General features: G+C 28.4%; 1 protein-coding gene across 1 annotated transcript in view; it reads left to right on the top strand.

Moving 5' to 3' along the window:
- LOC113387691 (guanine nucleotide-releasing factor 2) overlaps nucleotides 1-25,522 on the top strand; it is a gene marked incomplete in the record, with an annotated part of 99,819 nt that extends 74,297 nt beyond the window's left edge. The window contains 8 exon segments of the mRNA XM_026625054.1: nucleotides 11,420-11,802; nucleotides 14,830-15,050; nucleotides 16,435-16,609; nucleotides 16,669-16,804; nucleotides 18,460-18,680; nucleotides 20,189-20,467; nucleotides 23,540-23,671; nucleotides 25,305-25,522. Of these exon segments, the coding sequence (XP_026480839.1) occupies nucleotides 11,420-11,802; nucleotides 14,830-15,050; nucleotides 16,435-16,609; nucleotides 16,669-16,804; nucleotides 18,460-18,680; nucleotides 20,189-20,467; nucleotides 23,540-23,671; nucleotides 25,305-25,437 (1,680 nt within the window).
- Between the last annotated feature and the right edge of the window lie 622 nt (nucleotides 25,523-26,144).

Here is a 26,144-nt window from a genome sequence, read left to right as displayed (position 1 = left end):
AGCACTGTGGGAGGTAAGATGATAAATGATAGATATACTTATATATATATATATATATATATATATATACTAGCTAACCCGGCAAATGTTGTTTTGCCATAAAAAATATGCCTAAATTGATAAAAAATTAATAAAAGTACCAAAAATCAAATATTTAATAGATTTGGACTCTGATTCTTTGACAAATAGTTAAAAACATGTTATAATTTTTAAAATTATTTGACATTTCATACTTCAAAAATTAATTCACTCGTATCATAGTTTTTTGTTTATTATACTTTTGTCATGTCATATATGTCAATAAAATTTTCTTTCAAATATCATTTATTTGTTAATAAATTAATAATTGTTTTAAGTCATCAATGAATAATTATATAATTGTTAAATTCATAAGTTTGGCTAAATCAACACAGGAATATCGTGGAAATAAATATTTTTATACATAAAGATCTGATTTTTGACATTTGCATTTTATTCCATATTAATTATAACTGTCAAAATATTTTCTTTTCGGTCAAAATTTAATATAATATGATATAATATTTAGTTTGTCTTGTTTGTTTTTGTCAGATTGCAATGATATCCTCAGATTGTACTATTCCATTTAAGAGGTTACAATTTCCTGTAAGATTAGCATTTGTGATGACAATCAAAATATATTTTAACTGATATATTAATAATAATATTATATTTTAATTACACAAATTTCTTTACAATCCGATAAATAATTCCAACGCATCATTGCGTTTTGTTTATTTTAATTTTGTTTATGTCAAATTTTTTTTTAATTAAAGAATAAATTAAATTTTAGTCTAAATCAACGCAGTATCTTTATCTAAATATACATTTTTTTATATAAATATTTGATTTTTTACATTTGCATTTAATTGGAAAATAGTGAATGTCAATTTCATATATCCAATATGCATTAAATTTATAAATGTCAAAATATTTCCTTCTTGGTCCAAAATTATATAATATGATAATATTTATTTTACAATAATGTTTTGTATCTATAATTTGAAAGTAGAGGAGAGGTTGGGTCCTTGTAACATGCCCTGAGGAACTCTAGTTCTATTTCTTTATTAGTAAGCGGGCCACTTTGCGCAAAATTGTTTTTATTCATGCTTGTTTGGGTTATATATTATATTATATTAAGTAATTTTCAATAGGCATTGTTTATATCATTTATCAACTTTTTGGATTGAATGTTAAACATAAGTCATAAAGAATCAAGGATTTCTATATTTCTATTTATATATAATTAATATTACTAGATGACCCGACAGACGTTGTCCTGTACCCATGTGTACGATTCAAAAGTTCCATTTTTTTAATATCCTTTCCTATACTTTTTAATATCCTATTTGATGTCTTGCCTTTGTCATTTATGGTCTTGGCATAAGCAGTATAAGAAATACAGAAAAAAATAATACAGCACCTGCGATAAAAGAACAATATCACACTTGATTTTACCACACAACATAATTGCTTCTATAATTTAGTCTAAAATTTTCATAATCTAGTACGATACATTATTTGCTTTTTGGCAATCATAATTTCTAAAGTACATTCTTTTTACTAATAATTCAATAAACATTATTGTTTATGTTCAAATCTTAGGTTTATTAATTTGTAAAATCTAGTTCATATGATGCACTCTTCAGTCTAAGATAACAACTTGCTAAATATTCCATATCCAATGCCAAACAAATGATTCATAAGATTCTAAATAATTTTTTTAATAAGTAGAAATATTTTTTTGTATTGTTAAATAATTTAGTAAAGTAAACCAAAATGCGACACGCATAAGTTTAAAAAAAATAATGTATATACAATTTTGGACTTGTTGCGTTATTTATTAAACTGAATTATATAATTTCATCTGCCAAACGTATACTGTTAATTGTATCTAATATTATTTTAATTTTTGGCACATCTCAGCTGCTTTTTGGCTATAATAATGTAGACATTACATTTTTCTTGTATATTAATTCTAATATAATCTAGGCTCATAATTTTAGCTAAATTAAAATTTCAAGTGAATGGACATTTCTAGCAGATTACAGTTCAAATGTTTTCAATGTCAAACAATAAGTGTTTTTTTTTTGTAATTTCTACAATATTACTATAGTTTTATAGTTACCAATACCATTAAATCTTAAACATTTTCTTTGACAAGAAAATCCGAATCCAAAAATCCAAAGATTTATCAAAATCCGAATAACTGTTTAGGAGAAGTAATAAAGTATCAAATCATTCACCCCCACAGAAGAATTTTATATATAATATATTTATACAGGGTATCCCAGAACTCAATGTCAGACCGAAATGAGGTCATAGTATTGACTTTAACTTGGAGCAAATTATCTCACGTTTTTTGGAAATTATGAGCTTTTAAGTACAACCATAGTGCAACCTTGACCATTGACGAAATATTGACCATTTTTCGATTATTGTGGTTAAATTTTACTAATTTTATTCATTTAAACTTTGGAATCGTAACCGTGAATAACACTTCTAGGGCCTTCACAATCAAAAACAATACCACAATTGCTCCAAGTTTTCAAGAATTAAGAATTTGAACAATGAATTTAAAATAGCCAAAATTGGTCTACTTTGAGAGGCCCTCCTTTAAAAATAATGTACTAGAGTGTGTTGGCAAATTCCATCAATTTATGCATTTAATCTTGTAAAATATTTAATTTTATTATTGGCATCTTTATTTTTCCATACGTTTTGAAGTAAAATTCTATGTCATCATCAGTGTTTCTACAAATTTGAAGAAAAAAAGCAGAAAAGTGTAACGTTAAAGACAGAGCAAGAATAAAAAAGAAGGAGATTTAGCTAAAAGGACAGTCTAATTATATCTAAATTTTAAATTAAAAAATTATATATAACATTACTTACTTCAAAATTCTTAGACTATCACTTATACCAAAAAATAATCAATTTGTAATGATTGAGAGGAGAGGTGATTAGTTTTTGGCAAAGGCAGGTCACGCCATTTCGGAGATACAGAGCTAAATGTGCAAAAAATTGCAGTTTTTGAATGAACTAAGCGTCCGATTTGAACGATTCAAAAAAAATTCAGCTTGTGTTGACACAACAATTGCTTTTGGGAAAAAAAATTCCCACTATTTTTTTTTGGCTAAAGTTTTAAAGCTCACTTATTAACTTTAAATGAATATTTTTCACTATGTGATTCAGTCAAGTTATAGTTATCGCAAAAAAATCGAAAATAATTTTTTTTATTTATCTTCACGTTTCAAAGGTTTCTGAATATTAAAAAAATTAAGTTAAGAATGTTTATTGGACATATGTACATCAAATTATCAGATATTTTAAATAAAATACGCTTGTCGCCCAATTCAAGAAGCGTTTGTAAGTTTACAGTATGTAATAAATAATCTATTTGAAATTATTCAAAACTATTATTGATTATTTTCAATCCTCGAATCTTTAATTACGGTACGGGAAGTTCCATTTATTTACCTTAAGGCACGAATATTAAAGAAGATATTAAAATCTGAAGATACAACAGTTTTTGATAGGAAACTATAGGTACCATACAAATCTATGACAAAGCTGTAAAATTCTCCAATATCTAAATTTTTTTCAATCTCAGTCAATTTGCTGGAAATGCAATATAACAATACAGTAATAATATATCAAAATCTTGAAACTTTAAACGTTCTAAATTGAAATTATATAGAATCAGTTTCAGATTAGGTTGGCTCTTGCAAAGACTATTAAGGGACATTTATATGTGGCGTGCCTTGCAGTGGGTAAACTATTCATATATTTTTTTGTTATTTGCTCCTTTCACCTATACACTACATTTGCAATCAGTTGGTTATTTTTGTACTAAACATTTTATACTAGAAATATTTTTTATGACAAAGCAACGTTTGCCGGGTCAGCTTGTATATATATATATATATATATATATATAATATTTATAGACATATTTGTTTTTTATCCAGATGACAATCTTCCACCTGTCTTACCAGAAAAAACAATAAAGAGTCGGCAAAAAAGAGAAAGACACCATTCGACCTATGACAATCTTTTGGATGAAGATGAATACCAAAATAATGAAAGGTTAGTCTGTCATAACATTTTACCTAATACCATTAAAGTCCTACAGAAACTGATTCAATTATAAAAATGATTGATTTTTGAAAATTTGCTTTTAGAAAATACTCCGAGTTAACCTGTTCGTTCGTTTTCAATGATGTGTAATAAATCCACTCGGAATACTTCTAATCACTCATAAATTAATTTGTTTATTATTGATTAAATCGATTATTTACACATATCGGGAAGTTCATGTAACTTGCCTCAAGGAAAAATACAAATACCAACTAGTTATATTATAATTTATTATTTTAGTCTATTGAGCAATCTGTCTTCATCCGAAGAAACATTTGAGAGACGACCCAAAGAACACTCATCTTTAGATTCAGCAGAACCACCACCGTTACCACTGAAGAAAAAACACAGTAAGTGAAATAAATTTTTACATTAACATATTTACATTAACATAAACATAAACATTACTACATTTGAGTATTGTAAGCTTTATGCTTCAAAATTGCTTGAAAGAAAATAAACCTGAAAGTACTACCTGGACTACCAAAATAATTGATATACTTTTTGTATAGAAAAAGCTCAAAGATACTTTTTTTAATACTTTTAAATCATAGAAGTATGAATTAAATCCAATATTTTACTAACTTCTTTTACATCTTGTATGGATAACCAGCATACTTCATTTTTAGGATTATTTTTCAATTATTTAGTACATTTATTAACACAAATCTATCACATTTATTATTTTTTATGATGAAAACAGTCCAGATAGTACAGGTTTATAATTGGATCGATAATTATAACAAAAGCTTGATCAGGGAATCGATATTTGATGAATTTGATGCATGTCGATATATGAGAAAAGGAGATAATGGATAAAGTGGTAGATTGAAGATAAAAAGTTAATGGATTTAAATAAATGGTTGTATCTTCATATAATAATTGGTCATAGACAAAGTTATTGATATTTTGAAAATGTTCTGAGATAACTTTACTATTAATTTTTCATATTGAGAATAAGTAATATTTATCTTCATAGATTAGTATTAAAAATTAAATATATATATATATATATATATATATATATATATATATATATTATTAATCACTTGTCCATTATCTCTGTATCATTATCTCAATCACATAATAAAAGCAACACTACGAAAACAATATGAAACAACAAATGATTTGTTGAATTTGAATTGTTTATAATAAATGTTGTGTTCCTTCCTCCCCAATTTAGTGTTCCATACAGTGGCTTATTCTGGTAAGTCGCTAAATCGAATTGAAATCGAATCAATTCACCTTTTTTTTCTTAAATCTTTCCTTCTCTTCAAAGTAATGCTTAAATCTTGCAAATAGTTAGAAAGCAAGCAGATGCTTTTAGCAATTTATTTATTTGATTTGATTTTTTTTGAGGTCGGTTGGACAAACTGACAAGTTGACGAATATTAATCGAGAAAAAAATACAGAGAGAGAGATATTTGTAAGACATCTTCTTCGACTTAGAAATTATGACTATTTGATTCTTGTTAAAAAAGTTTAAATAAATCAGGCTAATGAGGAAAAATGAATTTACATATAGGTAATTGTCTTTGCTAAATTCCAGTTCTGAAAGAACATTACACTTTTACTTTTACTCGCTAATTAATATAATAAAATATTTAGAAAGACTCTGTTCTATGTTATGAAATTATGTTGTGAAAATATAAGCGTGTAACATATTTATTAATTTATATGTAAACTAGATTTTACATATTATGTATACCCTAGATTGGATTTTTTATTAGTAATCAATAAAGTAAATGTTATTATATGTACATAATTTAAACAAACGTTTTGAGTTGATTTGAAATCCTAATAATATTGGTATAAGTAATTCTATAAATTTACCTAATAAATTAATTTAATATAACTTTTATGTAACTATATTTTTTTAATAGTCCGGAAACACTCCAGATATTTTGGACAACAACCGACCACTTATATTCTGCTTACTCCTTTTTTGTGTTATCTTTTTAAATGCTTCTTGATGGTCTTTAAATTTTAGCAGATTTTATTTTAGATGTTTCCTAATAATATTAGAGGTGTTTTTCATTATACATGTTTTTCGAAAATAAAGGCCTCCATTTTTCAAAAGATCTAATTATTTAATTTTTTTATTTGTTGTTTGTTTTTAGCAATTCTTAAACAAAGGGAAGTAGAAAATGTTTATAAAAAAATTAAATAAACCATTTTTTGGAGAAAAGGGAGGCTTTGTTTAGGAAAATCAAAACGTAAATAATATTGGCTGTTCAAAAAAACTTATATCAAATATATATATATATATATATATATATATATATATATAATATATATATATATATATATATATGAGTAAATTTTTCAAGGGCAATACATCAAATAAGAGGCAAAGATTTAGAAGTTAATCTTTAATTTTTCCAAACGTTTCGACATCAGATTTTATGTCATCATCAGTGGATATAAATATGGTAATGAGAATTTTCCCTCGGAGTCATACGCATTAACTACTATTTTCGTGCAAAACATATTATATTTCACAAATACTTTTCAACAAAAAACAAAAAAGCAAGTTAGTGTATATATGATAATGCAAAATTATGTGACCATATTCATATCCTCTGATGATGTCATAAAATCTGATGTCGAAATGTTTGGAAAAATTAAAGATTAATTTCTAAGTTTTTGCCTTTTATTTGATGTATTGCCCTTGAAGAACTTACTCATATTTTTCAACATCAAAACTAACTTCTTTAATATATATATATATATATATATATATATATATATATATATATATGTGTGTGTGTGTGTGTGTGTATGTGTGTTTATGTGAGACTCGCATATCATTTGTATGTATTATCATATACATGTTATTTTTATTTTGTCTCAACATATTTTCAGGGTAGAGTATTAAACGAATGTGAACAATAAATTTATGAAATCGTTAGCATTAAGTTCAAATGCATTATCTTTAATTATCTTTCATGTATAATTAACTATTTACTTTTCGAACTTCTGCTTTCTTTCTGCCTTACTATATCTTTAGTTTTACATTTTTACCAAAAGAAAAATCAACAGCAATGTTTGCCTTTTTAATATACCAGAAATTATCGATTGTTCAGGTCTAACAAATCCTCAACCTTCTTCTGGTTAATACACGCACCAGCTATTTGCTCCCAATTATCACATGTTATAGTCCAGTAATTTAAGCTTAAATTAGGTAAGAATCTCGAAATTCGGGTATACCCAGCTATAAGTCTGTAAATACTAGTAGGTTGACACTCTAAAGTTGACTCAAAACCTCTATATGGTAATGACACCCTACCATATGTAGGTTTTGAGACAACTTTAGGGTGTCAATATACAAGTATTTACAGACTTACAGCTGGGTATCCCCGTATTCCGAGGTAAACTTACTATAATGACTGAACTATTAGTGTTATATTATCTGCACAAAACAATATTTAAAGATTCTATGACGATAATTAATTTTTTTGTATTTACATCTTGATGGGACAAACCATAGACTCGAAACTTTCTCTACTTTAACATCATTTCATAAAATAGGACATGTAAGATGAAAAATTCTACATGCTGAAATTTATTTTAAATCATTTACAAAATATGTTGAAACAAATAACATTTTTTTCTTAAAATCGACCTTAACAATTCACCCTTACTAATTGTATTCTATTTCTTTCCTCCTTCACCTCGTGTCCTTACCACAGTAATGGCATACATGGAGATGTTCGGAAACTGTTCGAGACCAGGAGGCGCCGGTATGACGATGTCGGCCTGCACGACGTCCTCCTCGGCCTGCTCGGCGCAGTACATCATCGGCGGAGGAGGCGTCGGAGAATTCACGAGGCATTCGGTGCACGCCTGCGCCGCGCAGGAGCAGTGGAGCACCGGCGCAGGATTCGTTACGAGTCGGCAGGGACATCATATGGCGCATAGCGCCACCATGAGGTAAGGGATAAAAGACAAGAGCCTGAAATAATATCTATTATTATTGATTACGGCTTGTTCTTGAATAAAAAAAAAAAAACAATTAAAAAAAGAGTGCGCGTAAGGATCACACGCGATTGAAGTAAAACTTATTTGCTACTGTACAACGTAACAAATTTAAGTTAAGTCAAAATAAATACATCATATAACAATTTCAAATGATGTTTATTGGTAAGATATGGTAACACTCGTGATGCACACATTTATTAGTGTCGACCATTATACACATTTATATAATGATAAATTATAAATTATATATATATATATATATATATATATATATATATATATATATGATAGCATTAAAAATATGTAAAATATTTAAAAACTATAATGTAATTAATATTTCAAATATGACATGATCGGTTTGTCATTGTAATGAGCATTCAGAAACAAACCTTCATTAGAGAAATAAAGTAATTGCTGATTAATAAATTCTATAATATTTGTTCACACAGTGGATTTTGTTAAACAACGCCTAAACAAATATTGTTTTTGCAAATTCACTCATTCTGTAATAATTGTGTTTGAAGAACTTCGTGTAATTAAAATTAACATACATTCATTGACTGCTCGTATTTTTTTACTTTTTCGCTGGCGATATAATCTCATTCTTTGAACAATTGTAATATCTTACTTGCCTACAAAATTGAAGCCATACTTTTATATTTGTTTTATTTATCAAGCCCTGCACATAGCTTGATCTATGAATCATTTGTTTTTTATGTGAACGTTAATGCAATGACCATCATCAATATTACGAGGTAATGAATTAACCATATTATTAACGTCAACAGGCACATTTTTAATTTGGCCAAATATTCCAAGTTGCCCATTTGCATGTCGCAATCGTCTAATTTGCATGAAACATAGCCTAGGTGAAATTAAACATTGAGATACAGTATCTAGTTTAAGCAGATAATTTGGTATAGGTGGAAATACAAACCCGTTAAATTTACACAAAGTGGGAATTTTACCTGAATTTAATGCCTTTCGACAAGTTTGACATCCAACCTGATTATTCGAATCAATATTCAGAAACCATTATTAAGAATTTGTTTTTGAGCTTCATTTAATATTTTTAAGTCACTTTGAAACCAAAGTCGATCACACACAAAACATACATTGCCAAAGCTATCATTTGTAAATTGTTTTTCAAACAATTTTCGTGCATTCCTAAACAAATTGAAGTCTTTATATGGAAGTTCAAATATTTCATTTGACTCTTGCAAAAGATCAGTTCTTGTCACATTATCAGTCACATTTATGCAGAATCATTAATTTACAATTGACGTGATGTAGTTGGTGTATCAGAAAAAGTAACAGCAGTACTTTCATCTAAAAAGATAACAGAATAATATGTTTAAATGTGAATAGTCGAAGCGTTTTTCAGGATTAAATAGCAAAAAGAGATTCTTACTTATGTCAATGGTGTTGACATTAACATCTAAATTGATACCTGGCTCAAGATTTTTTAATAAATTGACAGTAACCGATGTAATTTCCTGCAGTTGTTTTCTTTGACAATGTAATCTTGATCTTTCAGAGTTTGTAAAAGGCTTTGAACCTGCATCAATATTTATAATTACTATTATAACAAATTAAAATTAGTCTTCAAAGCCATCATAAAAGAGAAACATGTAAACTTTCTTTAAATTTCCAATAAAGAAATATTGTTCTCACAATTTCACTTTTCGTGTAATTATGTTTGTAGAACTTCATTATTGACTGCTTGTTTGTTTTGACTATTTCGCTGGCAATACAGTTTCATTCTGTGAGCAACTGTAGTATCTGTCTTTTGTAAAAATATTTTCCATTTTAGTAATAACCTCAAAGGTATGTAGTAAACTCGAAAAACTCGAATAGTACAAATTACTTCAATAAACTTACATTTCTTACGCAGCGCAGATTTTTCATATGTTTCATTATTTGCGATTATTTGCTCTACAATTATTTATGGGGGACGGGATAAAATATTCTTCCGATGCTATAAAGCACGCTTTCGGTGACGTACGCACTAGGGAATGCAATACCGGTATACCGAATTACCGGTAAACCGTTCGATTTTTCGGCGGTATTTTTACCGATATTTACCCCAAAAATACCGGTATTTTTGGTATATTTACATAAGCGCTATTTGATACATAATACACTAAAGTTTAAATTTCTTGGAACAGATTTATCTTTAAATTCCATAAACATTCGCATAAACAGCTATATCTTCAAGTGATTCTATGTGATAAACAAATGTCAAATATTATCTCAACTCGTCATTAAACTGAATATTTATTGCTTTACTAAGGGCTTCATATCGTGTTACAATAAATAAAATTGGAATGATAGATAATGATGTTTGTTTCATCTTTTGTAAAAATGTAACGATTTTTTAAGTGATATTTGCGCCAAAATATTTTATATCATACAGATTACCTCTGCGTAATCTTTATTTTTTTCTAACTTTATACATAATAATTATGATAATTACTAAATATTTTTGCTTCTTATAAAATATTATTTTTCGAAAACGAAGTTTGAAAATACTATAGAAGCATCACATTGTTTTGAATAACAGTACTCAACAATCATAGTAACTTATTATTTATCTCGACAAAGAATCCGATCTTAAATTAGTGTAGAAAATTATTTTTATTTTAATATTAGAGATTATGCTAATTTAACACATCGGATACAGACAATACAGTTTATTATAATAATGTAATATGATCTTTTATGAGTTCTTGGTCTTTTTTACATTATTTTTATTTTAATATTAGAGATTATGCTAATTTAACACATCGGACACAGATAATACAGTTTATTATAATAATGTAATATGATCTTTATATGAGTTTTGGTCTTTTTACTCATAAGTTTGTTTTTGGTGAAAAGTACTCAATATACTCGATAGTGATAATGAATTAATTAAATTAGATATACTTTTGTTAAATTATTGCTTAAAAAATAAACTTATTGTTTCATTTTATTGTTTTTATTGTTTAGTTGAATATAGTTGTAGTTGTATATAATTTTTTTTATATTTGTACTTGTGAATTTCAATTTTGTTTACGTTTGTTTAAGATAATAAAAATCGACCCATATAGAAATCATATCATCGAGAGCGAATGACTCTCACTTCAGCTTGGCGTAACAATTTCCGTTGCATTTGTACGGATTTACACCCATGTCGCGCCTAAAGAAGTTTTACTTCAATAAATAAATAAATAAATAAAAGACACTTATATAATGGTTCAGAAGTTTCACTTATCATTTTTGTTCTAGTTTATCACCTTATCGGCACAGTCAACCGCCGCCGTCACGTCACCTATCAACGCTTCCTGCTGCAACAGAAATCGAGATATCGACCTGCTCCACGCCCAAAAACTCGATAAGTTCTATTTCGCCGCAGAGTTCTACAAATCTAGCACCGCCTTCGCCGAAAGCCTCCAACACCAGCACCACTAGTAATTCTAGTCAAACTACGTCTGTGACTCCTCCTGCGCTGCCTCCAAAGAGACGGTCGAAGGCTAGCAGCACCTGCTCTGCGGATTCGGTGCCTCCTGCAAGCCCCACCGTTAAGCAGAGCCTGCTGCAGCAGCAGAACGAGTTGGAGAGGTCGATTTATGGGCAGCAGGAGCAGAGGTACTCGGATGCGTCTGATATGCCAGAGAGCGATAGGTAAGAAGATATATATACTCTAGTCAATGGAGCGTTTTGGTTCGGATTTTTTTTACTGTGCTACGATTTGCATGAAATTATGGAATTGGGTTCATCTTACTCTCAAGTTCAAAAGTGAAAATAATTTAGACTCCGTCGCCACCCCTCGGGAGAATGTTACCTCTTCTCAGTGGTGATTTCAAAAAATGGTTTCATAAAGTTTTTCAAACAAACAAATACTTTTCAAGTTACTGTCTAGTAAAAATTCATATATTTTTGGCATTTTTCTTCGTTTTTTTTTGTAAATATCTTCAAAAATAAACATTTTAACGAAAATTATTTAATGAACAAAATTGTGTCAATTAAAATCTTAAACTAGCTGTAAGTGGAATTCTGTCTTGAGGCAATTATGGCAACGTGCCTTAAGGCAAATTGCTGGAACTTCCCGTACCGTAACGAAATGTTCGAGGAATACTGAATGTTTTCAAATAGATTATTATAAATATTGTAACATTGTCTAATATTTATAAGAATTATATAAACTGAATTGCAGAGTTGAAATTATTTATAAAGTATATTAGAACTATAGTCAGAATTAAAAATAAAATCTGAATTATTTTCGATATACAAATAACTAAAAAAAAAAAAATTTTTCCAAAATCAATTATTTTGTTAAGACAAGCAGAAAGTTCTTTGAATCAATTGAATCTGACGCTTAGTTTTCTCAAAAACTGCCATTTTTTACATATTTAGCTCCGTATCTTCGAAATGGCTGGGCCTGCCTTTGCCAAAAACTAATAAACACCTCTCCCAATCATTACTAATTGAATGTTTTTTAGATCATTCAAATCGAATACTCCGTTCTCTCAAAAAGTCGATTTCTATTTTCTGCACTCTTTGCTCCGTATCTCCGAAACGGCTGGACCTGCCTTAGCCAAAAACTAATCAGCTCTTCTCCTTATTAATAGGAATCGAATGTTTTTTAAACCATTCAAATCGGTTGATCCCGAAAACGTGACTGGAAATTTGTATCCATACACACACACACATCCATTTTTTCTGAGGTATGCCAAAATGTTCAGAATCCTTCAAAACGTCGAGAATTGTAAAAATTTTCAATTACGATTTTCGGCCCATTACAATAACTTACACTACGGGAAGTTAATAATAATAACTAGCTGTAAGTGGAGTTCTGTCTTAAGGCCATTAGGGCATCGTGCCTTAAGGCAAATTGCTGGAACTTGCCGTACCAAATATTATTATTTTTTTAAAAACGATTAACATTTTTGAAAAAATTTTACTTCGAAAAAATTTGATTTTTGAGAAACTAGGAATTTGACAAAAAATTACTTTTTTTGAAAAAAAAAATGTTTTCTTTATTTTGATATATTTTGGAAATTCTGAAGTTCTTTTCAAAGTTTTAACTGCATAGAGACAAAATGTCAAAGCGCGTAAGCGCCGCGTCGCCGTCTAACGCATAAGCATTGGTACGGAACCCATAGGAATGCAAACAAAATTTATACTTATTGTTGAAATCTCTATAAAATATCTGATAATTTGATGTGCATATTACTAATGATCATTTTTGACCGACAAATGGCATTTTTTTTACTTTTTTCATTAGATCTCCGAAACCGCTAGACCTGCCTTTATGAATTTGATCAGTTCTTCATCTTGTCAATACAAGTAAAACGTTTTTTGAATTATTAAAATCAGACGCGCCGTTCTCTTAAAAACTGAGTTACCGGTTTTGGCACTTTTTGCCCCGTATCTTCGGAACGGCTAGACCTGCCTTCGCCAAAAACTAATCAGCACGTCTCTTTATCAATATGAATCGAATATTTTTTGAATTATTTAAATCGGTTGATCGGTGTTCCCAAAATCGTCGTCGAAAATTTGTATCCGCCCACACACACATACACGCGCATACACACACACACACATACATCCATTTTTTCTAAGGTATGCCAAAATATTCATAAACCTCTGAAACGTAAAGATATATAAAAAATTTCATTTTTGATTTTTTTGCGATTACTATAATTTGCCTTACGGGGAGTTAACAATCGATCCCTATTGACAGGGAGATGTGCTGACTAGTTTTTGGCAAAGGCAGGTCCAGCCGTTTCGGAAATACGGAGCAAAAAATGCAGAAAATAGAAATCGAGTTTTTAAGTGAACTAAGCGTCCGATTTGAATGATCTAAAAAACTTTCTGCTTGTATTGGAGATAAATTGAATTATGATTTACATTTGATTTGCTCAGATATAACAAGATGGCAAAAATAATGAAAGTTCTTACAGTATTTGTAATAATATATTTGAAAACGTTTAAAATTTCTCGAATATTTCATTACGGTACGAGAAGTTCTAGCAATTTGCTTAAAGGAACGATGCCATACACCACTAGTTTTGTCTATATTTAGAGCAAAGTGGAAGCACGCAGTATTAGGCGTATTAGTTGCCAAAATCTTTTGAATATGTGATAAATTTTGATTTCTCATTTTATAATTAAATCATTTATAAATATTAACTGTTTTTATTTAAGGGTAGTTTTAAGGGTTGAGAAGGGTTATTTTATGTGTGATAATTATTTTTGAGGATTTAAACAATTTTTCATGAAGGGATCAAAAAAGTGTTAAAAATTTGATAATTAATATAAAGAGAATAAAATATAATTTACTTTATACTTAAATCTTTTTATGCTATACCAAAATATATTCCTAGGTGTTTTTTCAACTCAAAGGTTATTCGGAAGAGTTATGGAGTTTTGAAGGGATTGAAAATGATTTTATTGTAAGGTATTAGAAAATACTTTACAACTTTCTAGAAGCAAAATACCTCAATGTAAAGTTATACATTAAGGGAAACCCGGAGGTGGTTACGGACTGTAAATTGTTTTCACTTTTGAACTTAGGGATAATATTAGCATATTTCCAAAATTTCATGCAAATCGGAGCACAGTAAAAAATTTAGAGACCCTTCAATCTTCTCCATTTATACCATATTATGAATCTGTTCAAATCTTAATTCTACCTAACTTTTTCAGGGACTCTGTTTTTCTCCGCAATTCCGACAGTGATCTAATAATACCAGATGATGTCCCTTGCCAAAATCAGCAGATAATACCACAAGAGCCTATAGTAAATCCTTTGGACGAATTGGATGTCTCGAATTGGATTTTGCTCAAGAAGGAAGACGAAGAAGGTCCTGATATACGAGGAGGACATCCTGATGCATTGATAGTGCTGGCCACTAAAGCTAAGAACGGTAAAAAAACTCTTTGTAATATTAATAAATCATATATTTATTTATAAAATTTAAATTTTATGCTTTTTATCTCATGCTGCTGCAGAAGACAAAGGTGGTAAGTCGAAAATAAAAATATTGTCTATTATCTTTAATATTTATTGAAAACCTAGATGACCCGACAGACGTTGTCCTGTACCCATGTCTACAATTTTTTCAATATAATATACTAATATTTACCGTTTACCTAAAAATAATAATTATTGTTTTTTAAATTACTGTTTACGCCAAAATGCATATACATTTTTAATTTGAGCGATGTTAAATACACTATATTGGAACTTGAAGTCTGTTAAATGGTATAACATAACCATAACTATAACATTAAACTGATACTTTATGTTGGATTAAATTAATTTAATTTTTTATTATTTATGATATCCAAAATTGCATCTTAAACTTCCCCTAATCGATATCGTGAGGGCCGAATTGAATGTATTCATCTTTATTTTCCAATTTGTTGTTATAAAGTGAAATTTTTAACGTATTTTAAAAATATTGTGGAAAGATTAGTAAAGGATGTAAAGAAATTATATATTTCTTGAATTATTTTGAAAAAAAAAACTATATTGAAAATTTAATATCCGAATCTGGTGTTGGCGCCCCCTAAGACGTACACTCTTACTTAATTTCATATGTTAGGTGAATTAATTTGTCAAATCCTGTTCGTTTGTGTATCATTCAATCTGCCATACATAAACTGTATTCTATATTATTTATATTTTTTTTATCTCAGCTGCTTTTTGGCAATAATAATGTAGACATTTCATTTTTCTTATTCATAATCATAAATTTATTATACATATTCTAATATTGTCTAGGTTCATAAGTAAATTGAAATTTTTGGCAGATGATAGTTTTCATTTGTTCTCAATGCAAACAATGACATGCCGTTTTTTGCAATTTTTTCTATTTATTTCTGCAATATTGCACATACATCCCAGTACTTTATAATCACATACATCCTAGAAAATTTCCTTAACAAACTTCAGAAAGATTTATCAAAATCCGAATAATCGTTTAGGAGGAGTATACAGTGAGTGCTTGTAATTTAATATGAACTTTATATAATAGCAATAAATCTCAAATTGATTCTATGTTTTCATTAGAAAACGTTTGTATGTGAAAAAGAAAAGGGCTATTTTTAGGGTTTTCCCGGTAATTATTCGATTTTTTCTCGCCGTAAGAACCATCCTCGGACTTCAACGAACATTTTAAAAAAAGAATTGGCCAAATTGGTCCAGGCCTTGTGGAGTTATGCGCTTACCAACACATTTTGCGATTTATTTTTATATATAAGATTAAGTGGTAGTTAATTTAAATCCATGTATTTTTTTTTTTGCAGAATTGTTATACCAGGAAGCATTCCTCACAACGTATCGTACCTTCATAACACCACAAGCGCTCGTCCAGAAATTGTGCTACAGACATCAGAGGCTGGTTTGTCAACCTGATACTGCTAGACAGCGAGCAGCCAAAGAAGCCTTTTCGATGCTTGTCAGAATTGTCAGCGAATTAACGTAAGAGTAATAATAAAATAATAAATAATACATCATTTTAATTCTACATTTTTATTTAGTCCTGGAGATCTTGATTCAACACTGGAGCCCCTGCGAGAATTCTGTTACCAGTTGATTGCTTCAGGGCATCTTACGATGGCCAAAGTGCTCAGGTCGAAATTGATAGAGAAATATGAACTTAAACAAAATTTGCAGGTATATTATTTAATTATAAACTAGTCTCGTGCCTTAAGGCAAATTGCTGGAACTTCCCGTATCGAAAACTAAATTTAAAAAAAAAACATTGCAAAACATTTTAAAAAATTAGATTTTTGAGAAATTTTGAAATTAAAAAAAATGCCTTTTTTGAAAAATCAGATTTTTTTGATTTTTTTTTAATCAAACGCACTGCATTTAATGTTTAGTAGGAATGTAATGTTTTTTGAATTATTCAAATCGGTTGATCCGTGTTCACGAAATCGTCGACAAAAATTTGTATCCGCGCACAAAACACACACACGCACATACATACACACAACCATTTCTTCTAGGGTATGCCAAAATGTTCAGAAACCTCTGAAACTTATAGATATATAAACATTTTCAAGTTTAACTTCCCGTAGAGTAAAAGTTACATGAATCGTTTATTTATCTTTACGTTTCAGGGGTTTCTGAACATTTTGGCATATTTTAGAAAAAAATGATGTATTTGTGTGTGTGTGCGGATACAAATTTTCATCGACGATTTCGGAAACACGAATCAACCGATTTGAATAATTCAAAAACCATTCGATTCGTATTGAAAAGGAGACGTGCTGATTAGTTTTTGACGAAGGTAGGTCTATCCGTTTCGAAAATACTGGGCAAAAGGAGCCAAAAATATTAATTCAGTTTTTGAGAGAATGAAACGTCCGATTTGAATAATTCAAAAAACATTTTATTTGTATTGACGAAATAAAAAACTGATTGAATTTTTGGGAAGGCAGGTCTAGCGGTTTCGGAGATTCAGTAAAAAAAGTAAAAAAAATGTCATTTTGAGGTCAAAAATGATCGTTAGACATATGCACATCTAATTATCAGATATTTTATAGAGATTTTAACAATAAGTATACATTTTGTGTAAATTTTTAAAAAAGCAGTTTTTGTGAAAACGGATCATCCGATTAGATTAATTCAAAAAATATTTTGCTTGAGTAGACGGTGTGCAAAAAATGATTTTACAACAATCTAAATAATATAAAAAATCAAAACTTTCAAAAATATTTAAAATTCAAAAAAGTTAAAATTTTCGAAGTTTTTTGTCATTGCCAAGAAAATCTAATTTTTAAAAATTTCAAAAAACATCAAAATTTTAAAAAAAATCGATTTCTTACAAAAAATCTTGAGATTATTTTGAAATTCTTAAAAAATAAAAATAAATTTTGATTTTTCAAAGACTATACACTTTGTTTTTTTAACAAAGTTTTTACGATTATATTTTTGTAATATTTTCAAATACTATACGATTTAAAAAAAAATTCAAAATTTTGAAAATTTCTAAATTATTACAAAAAAATCAAATTTAAAAAAAAATGTAATTTGAGGCACATAAGTTGTTTGTAGAATACGCTCGTCACCCAATATAATAAGCACTTATAAATTTGCAGAATGTATTTATAATAAATACTCCATTTGAAATTATTTAAAATAATTATTGATTATTTTTATTCCTCGAGTATTAATCACGGTACGGGAAGTTCCAGCAATTTGCCTTAAGACACAATGTGATGCACCCCATTAGTCGATTTTGTTACGATTACTATAACTTACCCTATGGGAAGTTAAAAAAAAAATATTGTAATTTCAAATAACATTTCTGTTTCTTTTTTTAGACTCCTTATACGACTTTGAGCGCCCAGTCCGTGTTCACTAGTCAAGCATCTCTGACAGATTTCAAATCGGAGCACCTTGCAGAACAGATGACTTTGCTGGATGCTGAATTGTACACCAAAATAGAAATACCAGAAGTACTCTTGTGGGCACGAGAACAGTGCGAGGAGAGAAGTCCCAATTTAACCAGATTCACAGAGCATTTCAATAAAATGTCTTACTGGTAAGTAAAAAGATTCATAATTAATACATGGATTCATGCCTGCCCGTTCTATGATAACAAATTTAATTTGTATTAAACAATATATATAGCTGAGAATCTTGACACTAATGGACAAGTTGACGTTATTTACACTGATTTTAGTAAAGCTTTTGACAAAATTGATCATAACATTCTTCTTACTAAATTATCTATGATTGGTCTTAATTCTTCACTTATTTATTTTTTTAAGAGTTATCTTCATAACCGTAAACAGTTTGTTTATCTTAATGGATTCTTGAGCAATATTGAAATTATCAGTTCAGGTGTTCCTCAAGGATCCATTCTTGGTCCACTACTATTTATTATTTTTATCAATGACATTTCTGACATTATTAGCTGTCCACATTTATTGTTTGCAGATGATCTCAAACTATATCTCAAAATAAATTCTATTGATGACTGCTTATTATTATGGTCTCAACTTGACTCTTTCCACTCTTGGTGTATCTATAACAAATTACATTTAAATATATCAAAGTGCAAGATTCTTAGTTTTACACATAAGCGCGTTCCAATACTTTTTGATTATAAAATTTCTAACACCAGCATTGATAGATGTAATAAAATTTCAGATTTAGGAGTTCTATTTGATTCTGGTTTGTTTTTCACGGATCATATAACTGATATTTGTAATAGAGCACATAAATCTTTAGGTGTGATACTGAGAAATTGTAAACAATTTAAGTCTACCAATGCACTTCTTTGCATGTACTATTCTATTGTACGTTCAAAATTAGAATGCGGTTCGATTATTTGGTATCCTCATCAAATCAACAACTCTGATGCGATAGAGAAGGTTCAGCGAGAATTTCTGAAATATCTTTATTATAAAACATATAAAATTTACCCTGAACGTGGCTTTGACCACAACACTTTACTAAAAGAATTTGGTATTCCTTCTCTTGTCTCACGTCGATTTATCTGTACAATTATGTTCTTATTTAAACTTTGCAATAATTCTATAGACTGTCCTCTTATTCCTAATCAATTATCCTTTAATGTTCCAAGGCTATTTACGCGTTCACAGTTATTTTTCAATTATCCTACTCCTAAATCTAATTCTCTTTTAAATTCGCCAATTTTACTTATGTCCTCTAACTTTAACTTAATTAATAATGAAATAGATATTCACAACACTTCACCTAATCAAATAATCTCCATCTGCACAAGTTAACCTTTTCATTTTCTTTCAAATATCTCATTATTTTATCTTATTCTGTTTATAAATAATATTGTTACATTCTGCATTATATGTAATTTTATGTTAAGCATTTTATGTTACTAACTATACATTGTAATTTTGTATATATTTTAATTGTTATTCATTATGTAAAATAATTGCATTTTTGAGTCCTCTTGGTAGAAATCTGTGGGCTATATATTTAAAATAAATAAATAAATAAATAAATAAATAATTAAACCAAGATTTCAATCTATCCTTTATCGTTTTTTAATCTATCCTTTACCAGGGCTCGGTCACGTATACTGGACAAACCAGAGGCCAGAGACCGTGAACGTTACGTGGTGAAGTTTTTGAAAATCATGAAACATCTTAGAAAAATGAATAATTTTAATTCCTATCTGGCTTTGCTGAGTGCTCTGGATTCGGCGCCTATAACCAGGCTGGAGTGGCCCAAACAGACAACGGAAATGCTGAAGGAATTCTGTGCTCTGATTGACTCGAGGTCCAGCTTTAGGGCTTACAGGCAGGCTTTGGCAGAAAGTCAGCCGCCTTGCATACCTTACATGTAAGTAGAGAAGAGAATCTTTTTTTTTATTAAAAGGATGAGTGAAATTTTTGGAGTAACAATAGGCTTTAACTAGTGGTGTGTGGCGTCGTGTCTTAAGGCAAATTGTTGGAACTTACCATCATAAGCTCAGAGAAATCTAATTTTTCTTCTCTGTGCTTCTAAAAATTTTAAATTTCTAAAAAAATTTCATTTTGCTTCTCTGAGCTTCTAAAAATTCAAAATTCTTAAAAAAATCTAATTTTTCTTCTCTGAGCTTCTAAAAATTCAAAATTCTCAAAAAATCTAATTTTTCTTCTCTGAGCTTATGACGGTAAGTTCCAGCAATTTGCCTTCTAGAATTTTGAACTTTTTAGAATTTTTAGAATTAAAAATCTAATTTTTCTTCTCTGAGCTTCTAAAAATTCAAAATTCTCAAAAAATCTAATTTTTCTTCTCTGAGCTTCTAAAAATTCAGAATTCTCAAAAAAATCTAATTTTTCTTCTCTGAGCTTATGATGGTAAGTTCCAGCAATTTGCCTTTTAGAATTTTGAACTTTTTAGAATTTTTAGAATTAAAAATCTAATTTTTCTTCTCTGAGCTTCTAAAAATTCAAAATTCTCAAAAAATCTAATTTTTCTTCTCTGAGCTTCTAAAAATTCAGAATTCTCAAAAAAATCTAATTTTTCTTCTCTGAGCTTATGATGGTAAGTTCCAGCAATTTGCCTTTTAGAATTTTGAACTTTTTAGAATTTTTAGAATTAAAATCTAATTTTTCTTCTCTGAGCTTCTAAAAATTCAAAATTCTCAAAAAATCTAATTTTTCTTCTCTGAGCTTCTAAAAATTCAGAATTCTCAAAAAAATCTAATTTTTCTTCTCTGAGCTTATGATGGTAAGTTCCAGCAATTTGCCTTCTAGAATTTTGAACTTTTTAGAATTTTTAGAAATATTTTAGAATTTTGAACTTTTAGAAATTCAGAGAAGTAAAATTAGATTTTTTGAGAATTTTGAATTTTTAGAAGCTCAGAGAAGTAAAATTAGATTTTTTGAGAATTTTGAATTTTTAAGAATCTCAGAGAAAAAAAAATAGATTTTTTTAAGAATTTTGAACTTTTAGAAGCTCAGAGAAGATAAATTAGATTTTTTGAGAATTTTAAATTTTTAGAAGCTCAGAGAAGCAAAATGAGATTTTTTTAGGAATTTAAAATTTTTAGAAGCTCAGAGAAGAAAAATTAGATTTTTTTTAGAATGTTGAACTTTTATAAATTCAGAGAAGTAAGATTAGATTTTTTGAGAATTTTGAATTTTTAAGAAGCTCAGAGAAGAAAAATTAGATTTTTTTTAAGAATTTTGATCTTTTAGAAGCTTGTAGAAGAAAAATTAGATTTTTTTGAGAATTTTGAACTTTTACAAATTCAGAGAAGAAAAATTAATTTTTTTTGAGAATTTTTAATTTTTAGAAGCATAGAGACGAAAAATTAGATTTTTTTGAGAATTTTGAATTTTTTTGAACATTTTTGAAAATTTTGAAAACAGTTAAAAAATTGTCTTTTCTGAAAATAATGATATTTTTTGAGAACTGAAGTTTTTTGAATTCTTTTTCAACTCTCCGTAAGGTAAAGGTTATACTAATGGGCCAAAAAGTGAAAATGAAAATTTTTGCATATCTTCACGTTTCGGTGGTTTCTGAGCATTTTGGCATATCTCAGAAAAAATTATTTGTGTGTGTGTGTGCGGAGACAATGTTTCGTCGACGATTTCGGGCGCACGGATCAATCGATTTGAATGGTGAAAAAAACATTCGATTCCTATTGATAGGGAGATGTGCTGAGTTTTTGGTAAAGGCAGGTCTTTCGGAGATATAGAACTAAATATTCAAAAAATTAAAAAAAAAAACGATTCAAAAAGCTTTATGCTTGTGTTGACGAAACGATTGCTTTTGTTTTTTTTTAATTTTCAAAAAACAATTTTTTTGAATATCGAAAATAATTCGGATTTTAATTCTAATTCTAGCTAAAATTCTGAAGCTCATTTATACACTTGAAATAAATAATTTCAACTTTGCACTTCAGTTTATATAATTCTTATAAATATGAGATAAGATCCTTTAATTCTAACCCTGCTGTATTAAGTTTTGTTTATTTACTCTTCATGTAAACATATATAAACGTCATAAGCTCTTTTATTTTGACTATAAATTACGAATAATGAAAATTGCAATATTTATAATAATATATTTGGAAACATTTAATATTCTTCAAATATTTCATTACGGAACGGGAAGTTCCGAGTTTAGATGAGTGAAATTTTAGGAGTAAAAATAGGCTTTAACTAGTGGTGTATGGCATCGTGCCTTAAGGAAAATTGCTAGAACTTACCATATCGTTTTAGAAGCTCAGAGAAGAAAAATTAGATTTGATGTGGATATGTCTAATGATCATTTTCGACCGCCAAATGGCATTTTTTAAATTTTATTTCTGGATTTCCAAAATCACTGGACCTGCCTTTGCATTTATTCAATTCAATCAATTCCTAATTACGTCAATACAAGTGGATGCAAATTTTGGATCCTCACATACATACACACAAACATCCATTTTTTTTTCAAGGTGTGTAAAAATGTTCAGAAAGTTTTGAAATGTGAAGATATGCAAAAAAAAAATATTTTTGTACCTAACGGAAAATTAAAAATACAATTTAATAACATTCAAATCTGATTATTGACAGTAATTTTGAAATTAACACATTAATGTATATTCTGATTCTGGTAGTGTTCTGGCAAATGAAATTAGGTGATCCTTGAAGTGACTGTTGTACTTATGAATGATTTTGTATTTCATTGTTTATTGTTTTGATGCTACCGTCTCTTATGGATCAACTAAACTCACTCACATCCTTCAGGCATTCAAAGTTTCTTTTAATAATTCATTTATTCCCACTTTCAATTCATAGATTATAATGTAATCTGATTGTTGAAACTAGTAGTGAATAAAAAAGCACAATTATTTTGAGAGTTTATTTTTATTTAGTTAGTAATAATTTTGTAAAAATAAATTCAAGGATCGTATCTATTAATATTGTTTCTGTCTAGTGGTCTGGTGCTGCAGGATCTAACATTCATTCATATCGGGAACAGTGACTTGCTTCCAGACGGTGGCATCAACTTTACGAAGAGATGGCAGCAATATCATATCGTGAACAATATGAAGAGGTTTAAAACAGGGTAAGTAGAATATATATTCTTGAAATGTTAATTTGCAGCCAAATAGGCAATGAATAATTAAACTGTTTATTTTGTACGTTTCGACACTGTATGTGTGTTATCATACAGCATATTTTAATAATATCTTAGAGAGTTATTTACAAATGATGGACAAAAAACCACGAGAAAATTATATATCAAAAAACGAGTTATAAAATAAAAAAAGAGTGCGCGTAAGGTTCACACGTGATTGAAGTAAATTTTATTTGCTACTGTACAAGATGGCATTTAAGTAAAAATAAATACATTATATAACAATTTTGAATAATGATTATTAGTAATATGATAACACTCGTGATGCACACATTTATTAGTGTCTTAATCATTATACACATTTATATAATGATAAATTATAAAATATATATTTATAATGGCATTAAAAATTGACCACACATCCAGTGTCGAAACGTGCATAATATATAATTAATCATACTACTACTTTTATCTTGACTATTTAATAATATAATCTTTTAAGTAAAACAGTATATATTTGTATCTAATTAAGCATTTTCTTTATTTGTTTCTTAAAATGTGACCATAATATTTAAAATAAATGAATAACTAGTGGTGTATGGCATCGTGCCTTAAGACAAATTGCTAGAACATCCCGTACTGTAATTAAACATTCGAGGAATGAAATAATAAAAAATTTGAGGCGTAAGTAAATAATAATCAAGAAGTGTTTTAATTTTAAAGAAATTCGCTCTTTTTTCTAATTTGGATAATTTTTAAATTTATTCAAACTTTGAAAATTTTTGGATTTTTTTTGAAAAAAAAAATCGATTTTTTTTAATCTTCTGAGAATTTTGAAATTTTTGAAAATATTCGACTTCTTTGAAAATTTCGAAATATTCTGAATTTTTCGTAAGATTTTTTTTAAATTATGATATTTTTGAAATTTGGCAAAATTTAGATTTTTTGAAAATGATTTTGAAAATTTTAATTTTTTGAAATTTTAAATTTTTTTGTAAATTTTGATTTTTTTTTTATCTTTTAAAATTACGATTTTTTCTGTAAAAGCATTTTTTGCACACAGTCTACAGAAGCAAAAAAGCTTTTTGAATTAATTTAACCGGACGATCGGTTCTCTCAAAAACTGCATAACCGTTTTTACACCCTTTGCGCTCCATACCTCCGAAACGGCTAGACGCGCCTTTTGCAAAAACGCCTCGCGAACGAGTACGAACCGAATGATTTTTGATTCATTCAAATCGGTTGATCCGTGTTTCCGAAATCGTTGACGAAAATTTGTATCCGCACACGCACACACACACATCCATCTTTTCTAAGGTACGTCAAAATGTTCAGAAACCTCTGAAACGTAAAGATATATAACAAATTTTCATTTTCGATTTTTTTGCGAATACTGTTACCTACCCTATTGGAAGTTAATTAAAAGTAAAATATATAATATTGTCAAATTCAAGTCCTAAATTCACCAAATAATATAATAACATAATACTATATAAATAAATTTAAACTAAATGTTCTAATGTTTGGATTTCATTATTATTATTTTGATATTCAACCATTTACTGCAAATTTCTACACCTGCCTTAAGGAAAAACACTTACTTTATATTTTTTCTCTATAGTTCCTATGGCTTCAAAAAGAATGAACGCATAATAGCCTACTTTAGCAACTTTGATGACTATTTAAACGAAGAGGCAATGTGGCAGATATCGGAGAGCATCAAACCGAGAGGAGGCAGAAAGAATGTGCAATAGGAACTGAAATTTTATATACGTGTTTTATTTTAATAGTATTCTATTAAAATGAGAAGCAGATCGAAGACTTGGATATCAGGTATTTATTTATACGACATTGCAGCTAAATTGATAGAAACTAAACAGAGTTGATAACTTTTTCAACTCATTTTTGATCGATTTATAATGAGTATATTCATCAATCGCAGTTTACTTTATAAAATTGATTTAACAAAAATCAATCTAATATTTTTCTCATCATTTTAATATTTTGATATTAAGACAAATTGTTTTATATATTTATTTATTTCAAATATAAGTCTGAATTAGACATACTACCTACTACTACTACTACTACTACTACTATTATATTATATGTGGTGTGTGTGTGCGCTTGTGTAATTATATATTTTGTACAAAAATTGTATATATATTAAATATATTTAATAATTAATTAATTTTAGTCAAGTGTAACTTAATGAAAAATACTCTAGGCCTAATTTATTATATTGTAATCGTAGGTGATAATTTTATATATGTGTATATTGCAACTCTGTTAGGGATATTTTTTGAATCGGGTAATGTAATGGATAAAGGATAAAAATGGATATATACACACATATATATATATATATATATATATATATATATATATATAGTAAAGTAAAAAAGGAAAAAATTGTAAATCAAACCTTTCGATATATTATTTTATGTCTTTGGATATAAAC

The sequence above is a fragment of the Ctenocephalides felis genome, unplaced genomic scaffold, assembly GCF_003426905.1.
Source record: "Ctenocephalides felis isolate EL2017-DRISC unplaced genomic scaffold, ASM342690v1 CF-g0.4_SCAFFOLD_03572, whole genome shotgun sequence".
Taxonomy (NCBI): domain Eukaryota; kingdom Metazoa; phylum Arthropoda; class Insecta; order Siphonaptera; family Pulicidae; genus Ctenocephalides; species Ctenocephalides felis.
This window is presented reverse-complemented; position numbering and strand designations above follow the sequence as displayed.